Raw genomic sequence first — 13,114 nt, forward strand, 5'->3', positions numbered from 1 at the left:
GAATTCAGTTTTGAAGACCATTTGGTGTTTCTATGTATTTAAACTCAGTTTCTTTTCAAAACTAAGTTCAAATTTGTGGCTGACAGGTTGAAACCTGCAAATGCCTGATCCAACGATCACTAGTCCATTTGTAACCAGTTGAAAGATAAGGGCGACTGCCCATTTGAAAAAGGAGTTTTTCCTTGTGCGGTATGTTATGCACCAGTCCCAGACATCAGAGAACTCTTCTAATCAGCCCGATATTTTTGCCAGCTTTTCAGTGCATCCAGATGTTTAATTAGCAGACTAAAGAGATAATGTGCTAATAGGAGACTGACAACCACGTACGGGAGAGAGAGGTGGTGGCGGTATCTAAAATCTATAGAAAATCTGTTAATACGATTTGCTGAATGAGAGGAGAAAGGAGAGCAGAAGGGAACTTCTTACTGGAATGCACCCACACTTAAAAGCTAGTCATCGGTGAGAAAGAAATATGTGTACAGAACAGTAGAAATCGGGGCAAAAATACACTGAACAAACAGGGAAGGCAAGAAAGCAACAAACTGCATTTTAAATCAAAGTAGTGTGTATGGCACAGGGAATTTGAAAGGTCCTCATGTGCGGAAAAATATTTCCTGGGTGCCCTAGGGCTACTGTTCCAAACATCTTCTCTCTGGGTGTCGCTGGCTTTCATTGCCCTCAGCTGTAGCACGCCACCTCCAGCTCTCTGGGAAAGCGAGCAAGCCAAAGAGCAGCGGGAAGCCAGGGGCTGGTAACTTGCAGCAGCCCTAAGGAGCCAGTCATCCATCTGAACCTCTCTATTCTGCAGCCAGCCAAGATTAGCGTCTTTATATTTACCCTTGTTAAACTTCTAAATTAGAGCCACTTGTCTGCTCTAAGGACCTTGGAAGGACTTTGTTTGTTTGTTTGTTTGTTTGTTTTGCTCATTGGGTGTGAATGGGGTGTCCATATGCTCAGTTAACCACTCGCATCCCTTCTCTTTGCACGGAGTCTCCTGTAACACTGCACTTTAAACTAGTGTTAAGAGTCAGCTGTTTGTACACCTATTTTCCTACTCAGCTCCGAGCTCCCAAAAGCAGGAAAAGAGTCTTTTAATCTCTTTACTTCCTCAGTCACCTAACACAGTGTTTTGCGCCTATTAGATTCTCGACGTAACCCCTCCTCCTGCAACGCCTGTGCCCCTCTACTGCCTCGTCAATTCCTCTACCAAAGAATGAAGCCTGTATGTGATTGTTTTTATTGTTACAACCATGGATTCAGGCGTGTGGAGTAACCAGTGAAGGACTAGGAAATGAAAGAGAGCAACTCATCACATTCATATACCTAAGGTTTATTAGTATTTTCATCAAATAACTGCTGTTAGGACCAAGTAAGCTCTAGTTGCTTCTACAAATTAAAAAAAAAAAAAGTTCTGAAACATTAGTGTGCTTCAGAATCATCCAGAATCACCCAGATTAAGTCTGCATAACCCTGGGCTTGAAAAAAATCTGATTTAATAGGTGGGGCTCAAGAATATGCATATTTAATAAGCTCCCCAGATAATCGACTGCACATTTGAAAATCACTGCCCTGCTCCAGACACTTTTTCACTGTGAAAATACCAACTTCTGTTTTGAGAATCACCAGTAGGGATGCCTGGGTGGCTCAGTCGGTTAAGGGTCTGTGTTAGGTCAGGTCATGATTTCAGGGTCCTGAGATTGAATCCCACATTGGGCTCCCTGCGCAGTGGAGAGCCTGCTTCTCCCTCTGCCCACTGCTCCCCCTGCTTGTGTTCTCTCTCTCTCTTTCTTTCTGTCAAATAAGTAAATAAAGTCTTAGGGAAAAAAAGAAGAATCACCACTAGACAAGAATATTAGGAGATGTTTTAAAAAATACAAATTCAAGCTGGCAAGCATTTGTTAATTGTTTACTCATAAATGTACCTGGTGTGAGAAATTCAAAAAGAATTAGAAGAATCATTGCTATCCTGGAGGAATGTTCTTGCTGAGGAAGAAGGAAATTTCTATAGAGAGTGACACCTCATGGAATACTGTATCCAAATATAAACAATGTGGGATAGCCCACAAAAGCTCAAGAATTCAGGGAAGAAAGATTTGTGAGCAAAATAGTTTGTGCCATCTAAACTCAGAGTATGTTTTCATGAGAAACATGAATTTAATAGATTCTAAATTCAAAACATGCACAGCTACCTTTGTATTCTAGATTGTTCTCCATTTATGCATATTTTAAACAATGTTGTTTCTCTTGAAGCTAAATTTTAAAAAAAAATTTTTTTCAGATGGTTTGACAGACTGTGTGGACCCTGATTGTTGTCAACAAAGCAACTGTTACATAAGTCCTCTCTGTCAGGGCTCACCAGATCCTCTTGACCTCATTCAGCAAAGCCAACCCCTCTTCTCTCAGCATACCTCAAGACTCTTCTATGATCGAATTAAATTCCTCATTGGCAAAGACAGTACTCACGTCATTCCTCCAGAGATCTCATTTGACAGCAGGTATATGTGTATTTATTTTATCCTTAATAAACAGTGGTTATGTTTTACCTTAACTGTGAAAGGAAGATACCTTCTAAAGATCAGGCTACTTTCCATTCCACACAGTACATATCGATTTCTTTTTTAGGCTTCTCTGGAATGCCCAAGATCTTAACTATCAGTTAAGAGAGAGAAGTCATTTCTTGAGATTCTTTATCATACAGGATAAATACGTGTGTGTGTGTATACAGTTGACCCTTGAAAAACAGGTTCGAATTGCATAGATCGACTTGTATGTGGATTTGTTACAGTACAGTACTATAAATATATTTTCCTAATGATTTTCTTGATAACATTTTTTCTCTAGCTTACTTTATTGTAAGAATATAGTATACAATACATATAACATCATATAACATACAAAATATGCATTACTCAGCTGTTTCTGTTATCAGTAAGGCTTTCTGGTCAACACTAAGCTATTATTAGTAGTTAAGTTTTTAAGGAATCAAAAGTTATATGTGGATTTTTAACTGTGTGGGGAGATTGGCACCTCTAATCCCTGTGTTGTTCAAGGGTCAGCTGTGTGTACACACACACACTCAAGAGGTGTATTATTTGTAGTAAAGTATGGGTGGGACTTTAAATGACAAAACCAGAATGGAAGTGTAATTTGCCAATTTATTACTTAGCTTCTGGACCTATCCCTTGAAAAACCTTGAATTTCAAAAGCTAAATTTTGATGTAAAATGTTTCTATATGGAAGAATTGGGTGAATTTGACATGCTAATGTGAAATGCAATATTTGTGAAAATCTATCTTCCAGGAGTGCCTGGGTGGCTTAGTCGGTTAAGCATCTGACTCTTGATTTCAGCTCAGGTCATGATCTTGGGGTCCTGGGATCTGTGTGGGGCTCCCTGCTCTGCGTGGAATCTGTGTGGCATTCTCTCTCCCTCTACCCCTCTTCCTGCTCATGCTCGCTCTCACTCTTTCTAAAATAAATAAACAAAATTTTTTAAAAAGAAAGGCTCTCGTTTAGAAAAGCTGAGATGCATGAATTGTCCCTAAAGACCTAACAACAAAGCCCAGCCTAGTGTGTAAAGAAATCTTTAAAATTAACTCCCTTATTTGAAGTGTAATCACATAAACTTCTCATTATTATCCTCTGCTTCATCTTCCACAATGATATAGTTTACTAATTAACACTGGACATAAATAAGTCACTGAAGTCAACATTTCGAGTCTCTTAAAAATGTCCTCCTTTGTTCATTCCACGAGGAGATGTTTCACTACTTTCTAGACTTACAAATGGGAATTCAAAAAATCTTGCAAAGTATCTGTCCAGGAGCCCCTGTCTATCCACCACTTTGTTGAATGCTGGTGGGTATGATCAGTCCCCAAGAGAAAGCTCAGTCAAGAATTTATATTAATATTAAAAAATTATATTAATATGAGTGACAGTCCAAAAAAATGACAACCCCATCTGGACCTATACAAAGTAGAAAAGGATAAAATCCAGATGTGCATGGAAATGTAAAATATTAAGCATCCTTTCCACAAACTGTATACAAGAACTGATACTGAAACTTAAAACTTCCTTACTGTTTTTTTTTTTTTAATTATTGGGCATTTGTGACCTTTTACATGTCTGACAGAACCCAAAACCCAAATGCCAGCACTTTACCAGAAAGGCCTGTTCCGCCAGGGCATCCGGTGGAAGTTTGAGTTCTCCCAAGAGACTCAGTCATCCCCATTCTGAAATGTTTCTCCTAGCACAGTAACAACTGTGGGATAACTTTCGGAGGGGCTGTAGTCAAAGTCATTATTATTTAGGTAGTGGAGACTTAGGGATTTTACAACAGAGGGCCAAAAGGAACAAAAGGCAGCCATTACCCCCATTCTCCTATTTAAGGTAGAGGGAAGTCACCTCTCTGCAGCTTTGTCCCTGCTCAGAGAAAATGAGTCCAAACAACAACAAAAAAACAAGTGGAAGAAATAACAACCCCCATGACATGAAGGTCTGTTAAATGACTCTGTGAACTCAAGTGAAGGGAGAGGCCTGAGAGCAGCAGGAGACAAGTCGTTGTGATCCAGAGCAGGACGGCATCAGAGCCATGAACTTTGCAAAGCCAAGAGAGACTTGCACCCCTACGGTTCAGCTTCAGGGCAAAGGAACCGATTACCTGTGTTAGCTAAGGCCCTTCTCCTCCTGGTTTGATTGAGTTGTCCTCATTCCTTTGTAAAATGCTCCAAGGTATCATTTGGCTCTGCAGGTCACATTTGAATTCAGAACCGACAGGTCCCCTTTATCTAGTGGTCTCATCTATTAGAGACCTAAGGAATGGGTCAGAAAAGGTGGAGGCCTTTTCCAAAGGATAGAGTTGAGGACAAGCGATCTCATTCTTTTTCCCCTAAAAGATCAACACCTGCAGTGTCACTCTGGGTAAAATCAATCTGACCCCGATCACATATAAATAATAATAGTTACAAGCTCTTACACCTAAATAGTACCTTTTCATTTGCAAAGTCCTCAGACATGCCTAATTTCATTTTATCTTCACAGTATGCCTGTGAAGTGGGTGTTTGTATTCATGCACTTTATATAAGAGGAAACAGGTTCAGAGAGATCCAGTAACTTGCCCAATGTCACACAGCTACCAAGTTTGTAGCATTGCAACTCATGTAACCTTTCTGTTACACCACAACTGCCCAATTTCAACTTGTCCTTAAATAAACCTGGTGACTTAGATCTAATTTCTGCTGGAAAATTTACATCTGGGTCAAAACACACACACACACACACACACACACACACACACACAAAACAAGTGGTGTTTAAAAATCCAGCTCCATTTAATGCATTTCAGTGGCCTTATTTCCAAACTTCAAACCAGTGCTAATGAACTTCCTGTTGGTAGAACACAATTGAATGACGGGTAAAATGGGCCCTTTGCTCTATGTAAATTGTTCTTGAGCATGTATTGTGTGTCAGGTCTCCTACTGAGCATTTACATGGGCTATCTCACTTAATCCTTACCAAAACTCTACGTGGTAGACACTAGTATTATGCCTACTTTCCAGGTGAGGAAACCAGGACCAAGGTACCAAGTAAGTGACTTGCCCACGGTCATAACCCTCGAGTGTCAGAGCCAGGATTTGAACCCAGGCAGACTGGTACTGGGAGCCTGACCTCTGAACCACTATGCCCAGCCCCTTTGGCTATTTAGAAGGCTGAGCTAGCTAACCCTGAAAAGACTTACAGCCTTTAGACGTCCCTGGCTGTGGAGTTGCACTCTTCAGACAGATCTAGAACATTGCTGTCCCAAAATCAGGTGACCCACTCTGCTTTTTTGCTTTTGTCACATAACTGAGATCTAGCTGGATAAGCAGATAAAGAGAACATTGTCAAGGGGCTCATTTGCCTGCTGGCAAAGTGTGACCCCACAGATGACTCTCTGTTGAGTGTTGCCACCATCAGAAGCTTTTAGAGCTAAAGACAGTGGCACGCAGGTGACTAATTATTGCAAGGACGCACAAAGGTTAAATATCTGTTCATCCTTGTGCATCCAAGTGAGACTAGTTTTTTGTTGTCTCAAGTTTGCTACTCTGGCATGTGAGAGCCCATAAATGGGTACCTCCCGTGCCCCATGAGAGTGCAATGTCTCTGTGAGCATGTAACCTGCGCACAGTCACATCTCTAGCAAGCCCAACCCAGCTACTGGTTTTTTTCCCATGTACATTTTACCCGATAGCCTGAGTTTCTTTCACTTTTTTCGATCTGCTCCAAACATGACTACAAAGTAAACCACATATTATACGTGCTCTGTATGACTTATTACTTTTTAATAATGTAAATAGGTGAACAGAAGCATTATTGATCTTCAGTGTCTAAGCATTTAATAACTATTAATAATGTAAAAGGTTTTTATAAATATGTAAAAACAAGAGTACATTAAACTAAATGACAGCAGTAATTTGCAAAGCCAGACATTTCACTCGCCATCACTAATGGAGAAGTGCATTTAAAAAACAAAATCCTACCAGGGTTAGCGCAACCGCTGACAGCAAGGTCTGGCCAAACTCATTTGTCTGTTTTGTAGCCGTGAGAGGCTGACCCCGCATCAGTCCATGTCAGGCATCTACATCAGAGGTTGCTTCCTATCATCCCACAGATGTATTTTGTTCGGCCCAACATTTTGAAATTAGAAGATCTCATATAAAAATTGAAATGTGTTCCTTCCTTAGGAAATTTACAAAGCTGGGCATCTCTGCACCCATGGGCGTAGGGTAGGCGTAACATAGCATAGGCGCTGTGCAGCAGAGGGCCACTGCCTGTCTGGATGGGCTATGACATGTCACTCTAGCTCCCCCTTCGCTGTTCTCCTTATTTCTGGCTCACTTCCCTCTCTTCCATTGGCATGCCTGGCCCTGCTGGTATTTGGGGTTGTCACCTCGGGACCACATAGCTTCTGTAGCCTTCCTTGGAAAGACCTCAAGTGTTTGGTTTTTTCTTTCCAATCTCTTTCCCTGAGGGTCCTTAAATACTTAATCTTATCATTTTACTTAATCTGGGGCCTTTAGTACCTTGGTTTAAAAAGAGAGAAAAAGTGACTGGACATGAACTGGAAATCACAGTAATGCAATATTTCCACCCTTACTAGAGTACCTGCGTTTACCTTGTGAAGAGTTGGCATCCACTCTGCCTCGTACCTTAGGCTCCCTTGAGGCAGTGGATTTTAACCTCAGGTAGCTCAGCTCATCAACCATGAAAGCAGCTAATCCAGGGCCCGCTGTAGTAGAAGCAAAATGTCCACTTTCTATGAGAAGGGTGTGTCTGTTGAGAGGCATTTGACTATTGTGTTTATCACTTAGAAGTTTTAAGAACAATTCAGATATCTAAGAATTTGCAACAGTGGGGCTGGGTGGAGTTATGGCAGCTTCTTTTGCCCATTCCAGTTGGAATGCCTACCCTTAACTGAGAAGTTCTAGAGTGGCGACCAAACTTAATACAGCATTAAGCACATAACAGCACCGTTAACAGACCACAAAATAAAGAAGTTTAACACAATGGTAGGCTTCTTCCACTTTCTATGAAATTGCTATATTTCAGTTTCTTGCTCTACTCTGGGATATACCCAGAATTAGCTCTGTATTGTCCTAATTGCTGAATTTTAAGTTCTGTGAGGACATGGACCAAGTCTGATTTGTTCCTTGTTTTGATTATCTGTTGCTGTGTAGAAAACTACTTTAAAATGTAATGGATTAAAATAAATTTTATTATTATATTTCATGATTCTGTGGGTCAGAGATTCACATAGAGCGTGGCCAGGATGCCTGGTCTTTTCTCCATGATGGTTGGGCTCTCAGCTAGGATATCTCAAATAGCTGGGGGCTGGAACAGCTGTACAGCAACCAAGAACCTCTCTTTCTACATACAGCCTTTCTACTTGTGCTTCATATTGGCATGGAAGTCAGCCTTGTATATGGTGGCTCAGGGCTCCAAAAGGGAGCATTCCAAGAGACAAAAAATAGAAGATGCCAGTCTCTTAAGGCCCATGTCTAGAAATTTTAACAATGTCATTTACATTACTTACTGTTAGTTATAGCAGTCACAGAGCTTGCCCAGATTCAAAGTGGGGAAGACATAGATTCCCCCCTCTTGATGAGAGAAGTATCAAAGAATTTGTGGCCACCTTTAATATACCATACCACCATACCCTCAGATTCTAACACAGCACCTAGCAAAAAGCAAGTCAACAATGAGTGAGTGATTTAGCTGTGGTAATATTGAAGTGCCCTTCTCATATTTGCTCATGAAAAACTCATTTTTGTTGCCTAGAACACACAGATGATATTAGGACCTCAAATAAGTTAATTCCCAAACCTAGAACCAGCCTAAAGGTAAGATTACTATTCTCCAAATAGCACAGGAACAAATTCATAAAAGATGAAGTGATTATCTAACAGTAGCAAAGTGATTACTTTTTTTTTTTTTACCTTATGAACCATTCCACCACTCTAAGAGCCTACTCATAATTGACATCATTTATAACTTTGTATAAGCATCAATAATCTTCTCTGCCTTCAGTGGGCTAGATAATCAAAATTTAGAACCAAGAAAAAATTAGAAAATAAGGAGCAATATCAGGAAGCCAGTGTGAAGGCTGCTATTAACTGGCTTACTTTGGTATGTGTCATTATTCCATCTCATGAGAAAAACAAAGACAAGTGCCCAGGACAAATTGAGGTACTCCAGTGCCTTGAGCGTGGCATTCTTGGCAAACTCTACTTACACAGGCCTTCCCCCCTCCTTTACTACACCGCACTCGATAATAAAACCTTGATTCATGCTCCTGATTATTCATGATACCTGGTCACAGCCATAATTACTTATCATAACTTGTTTAATAAAACATGCTTTTCTGTACTGAGTTGAGCTGGGAATTTATACCATTTGAAATCCTGTGAATGGCAAAATGAGTCACTGAATCAAGAGGGAGGCTAAGGTGGGGAAGGTTCCAGGAAGATGGGTTGTTGATACAGAAATGGCTGATCTTGAATAGAGAGTAGGACTTAAGACTTAAGAATACTAAACTTGAAATTTGTATTTTGAAATTTGTATTTTATTGAAATACTAGTACTTGCAGAGTAACCAAGGACTTTAAATTCTTCTAGAAGGAATAAATTCCTCTGCTGTCCCTAGTGTAGTATAATATCCTGATGTGAGCTCATGTTTTAAAAAGTTAAAAGGATAGATATTCACTCATTTGAGTACCTACTGTGTGCCGGGAACTGTGTGAACGAAAGGAAACAAAAGAGACAAACATTTATCCACAGAACTCCCCTTATGATCAAATGGTAGAGGCAGTCAAACATCAAGTAAATGCAAAAATAATTAACTTAATTACATATTGCAATAAGTTCTGCAGGTTATGAAATATCAGGTTTTTGAGGGAGCCTGGAGTTCATCAACTCTGGGGTCTCGAATTCAACTACTTTGAACCTAAGTGGATGTAAGACAAGAGGTATTCTAGAAAATTAAACAAAGTCATTAAACAATGACAGAAGTGAGACTGATCTGGAAGTTTTCAGCAGTAGCTCAGAGATGGTACTAACTTAAGTGAGCATGAAGAGCTCCTAAAATTGACACAAACAGGAGACTATTGATGACTTGCAAGGAAAACACAAAGCTTATTTGGACCGTAAGCAACTTAACTATTTGCAAGAAGTTCCATCCTTTGAAAGGTGGAGCAATAAGTAATTTTTTTCCTACAATTTAAAATGTTTGTATTAAACAGATGAATTCAATGGGTAAAAAAAAAATCAATCATCAAAAATACTCTCACTTCCCACAATGAAAAAATTCCCATTAACACCACTTTGGCATCATTTATAATGATGGATCCTACAGTTTCAAGATAATCCTCATTGAGAAAGATTAATCATTTCACTCTTTAGATCGATGACCATTACAATGTTTACTTGGTTCATTTATCCATGTGATGATGGGCACTGTCCTAGGCTCTGAGCTAAAGCAGTTGAAGGGCCTTCCCCATACAGTCCTGTGAGGAAGAGTGATAATGAAAAAAGGTACATATCAGATAGGTATAAGTACTTTCAATTGATACAAAGAAAGGTTAGGGACAGAGAGTGACCATTTTAGACCAAGTGGTCCAGGAAAGTCTCTCTGGAGAAATGACACTCGAGCAGAGACCTCATGGCATTCATTCTATATCTCAGATGACCTTGGGCCCTTATACAACAGAATGTCACACAAGCCAAGGCCTGGCAGAGACTTTTAGAGACCCACTAATCAAGATTCTGTGACATTATGTGAAAAGGTAAAACAAACTTTTCTTAAGGAATTACTATACACTGGTTACTGTACTAGGTTTTCCTGATAAGGCAATGGGGTGCCTGTCCTCTAGGAGTACACTGAGAAAATTTGAATACTTTGGACAAACTGAATAGCCTCTAGAAAGAGAAATGAGCAACAGCCCTAGACTGTTTAGTCATGAAAAAAAAAAAAAAAAAGCAGATCTTCATCAATTAGTGTTGAACCCAAACTGGATTAAATATATAGAAACCACTTGCTGATTTGGAAGTAGGAAGAAGAAGAGGCAAGAAAAGCTTACATTTTAGAATATTTATTAAGGAAATCCAATGTTATTATGGTATTCAAGCATTCATGGAAGCAACACACAGTTGAGTCTACACACAGGTAACCCTCAGAAGGTCTGTAACATTACCATTTGTGATTTTGCTGAGATACAAATTTGAATCCATATGTTTTTTGTTTAACTTTCTCATGCATCTTTTGGTTAAGAACCTCCAAGTCTATTTGCTAATGGCAGGTTTTTGTGTAGTTGTAGTCTAGGAACATGAAAAACATTATACCAGATACGCAACTAGGGGTTGATAAACACACAGTGCAACAATTAGTGAATAACTTGAATACATTAAGGACTGGGGGAAGCTCTTTCTACAGCATCAGCATCTGCAAATCTGTCTCTTGTTCACCTTTCTTTCTGAAGGGAGCCACTGCCCATGATCTGCCCATATTTGCAAATGGAGTCCCAGGTGTGGTTTGGCTCCACCACAGCTCCCTGTGATTCTATTTGTCTTACCATATTACTTGTCCTGAGCAACCTCCTTTGCTTATCACTTCTGCAGTTGTTGTCCTAAGTGGGAAGGAAGATTGTTGGTACTTGCTAATAAAGCACTTTGATCTCATTGATATGAAAGGTGTTACGCATGTGAAGATGGGATCTCCCGATTTTTCAGACAACTCTTTTGTCTGATGCTAAAGTTTAAAAAACACATTATAAAAATTACAAAGTGCTAAAGGTTCCCAGATTTATAGTGCTGACTAGCTCCTGAAATCAGCAGTCAACACCTACAGGTACCAAAGAGAAAGAACGTGTGACTTTCACTTCCTTGCAAATGTTCCTGGGCAATGAAGAATAAAAAGAAATCAGAGCACAGATCTTCAAAAGGCTGTTCAGTTGATTATCTGTGGTATTTTGAAACTCAAATGCTCTGAGATGCTTAATAGCTGTGATCAGTGATACCAGGAGCTGTCTGTCTATAGCTTATCTCAGTATGGATAGGTATTTTCTAATATTTTATCCATCTTACTGCTCCATTAAGAAATTCAAAAGGCTCAAATCCTTGTGACTTACTCCTTAGCCAGACTATTTGCTTGCCGTGTCTCTAGCTGGTTCTATCATCTCAATTTGTCCTGAGAGAGGGTAGAGTGAATGCAAGTTTGGGGAGGAGGAATGAATGACAGGGGATGGCTCATCTCCACTACGCACCCTGCACATAGAAAGTACTCAGCAGTTCGTCAGTGTCAACAGGAACTGATGTCCTATGGATAGCAAAAGCACCGTCCTTGTGGGTAAGCTCCAACTTTCTTTTCCTTTGTAGCCGCATTTTAAGAAAGATTCGCAGTATAGCTCAGAATCCAGGTCAAAGGGCCTCCATCACTCCACCACTTTCTAGCTGTGTTATCTTGAGCAATTTTTGTATTATTTTTAACCTCTCTGGATCTGTTTCCTTATTTTTTAAAATGAGGCGAATGGAAATTAAATGAAATAAGATGATACGGATATTAAATGAAATAAGAAAAATACTCAGTGTAGTACCTGACCCACAATAAGTGCTTCATAAATATTTTATTGACACAAATTTGTCTATATATTTGTATACATTATATATATTTAACACAAAACTGGGGTACATAGAGAATATAACTAGAAAGATATAATTCAAAAGTCATTTTACTGGGTTATTTTACTGTCATGGCAACTTGTGAGATGGCTGAGGATAGGTCAGGGAAAAGTCACAATGGGCAAGTAGTGAGCCAAAACTCCAACTGGTGTGGGTGGAGCTGGCTCCACATTTTCCTCTGTGGAAGGAAAAATAATCGGAAGAATATTCCCCGGCCAGGCTATAGCCAACTAGGCAGACTTCCCCTATATTTAATGACTAGTCATTATTTGAAGAGCAGCGTCGCAGAGAAGTGACAAGAAAGGTTAATGAGGTTAATAAAACCCCATAGAGCTGATTACAAAGAAACCATTTGAGTAATGTGTAAAACAGGAAAAAAAAAAAAAACAAAAACGAACTTAGGACTGTTCAAGAGTTGCAAGGGCTTGCAGGACAAATATTTCAGGATTCAAATTCCGGACAAAAATAATCATGCATCTAAATGAAGCAATCTGGCACTTACGTGGTCCTGAAAATGTGACTGTGTCGTCAGTTTTCTTATTGCTTCAAAACACTTGATCTTTTTCCCATTACTTTGGGGATCTCAGGCATCCAAAGCAAGCCTGCTTTTGACAAGCAATTACCAGGGCAGATGGGAAAATAGCCACCGTCCTCAGGGTGAGTGCCCCCATTTTGTTTTACTTGAAACATCACTAGCCATGAGGAAAATAATTCTGCTTAAAAAGCTATCTGCATTTTCAATAGCACCACCTTTCCCAGAGTCCTCGAATGTTGATGGGTAATGCTTCCAGCTGCTTTTAATGTTACCCATTTAGTAGGTATTATTTATTTGGGCTAGTGACCAACTGAGTGGGATTCAATCAGCCTGCTCTATTTAAATAAAAACTAATGAGATTTTATTGCGATTG

At 39.6% G+C, this 13,114-nt stretch overlaps 1 protein-coding gene across 1 annotated transcript in view; it reads left to right on the forward strand.

The window, feature by feature from the left end:
* The window catches only part of TENM1 (teneurin transmembrane protein 1), a 797,330-nt gene that overhangs the window by 631,514 nt on the left and 152,702 nt on the right, over positions 1-13,114 (forward strand). The window contains exon 17 of the mRNA XM_045068252.1: positions 2,279-2,495. Coding sequence (XP_044924187.1) covers positions 2,279-2,495 — 217 coding nt within the window. The remainder of the gene's footprint in view (positions 1-2,278; positions 2,496-13,114) is intronic.

The sequence above is a fragment of the Mustela putorius genome, unplaced genomic scaffold (assembly GCF_011764305.1).
Source record: "Mustela putorius furo isolate JIRA1106 unplaced genomic scaffold, ASM1176430v1.1 tig00003901_pilon_pilon_pilon, whole genome shotgun sequence".
Lineage (NCBI taxonomy): Eukaryota > Metazoa > Chordata > Mammalia > Carnivora > Mustelidae > Mustela > Mustela putorius.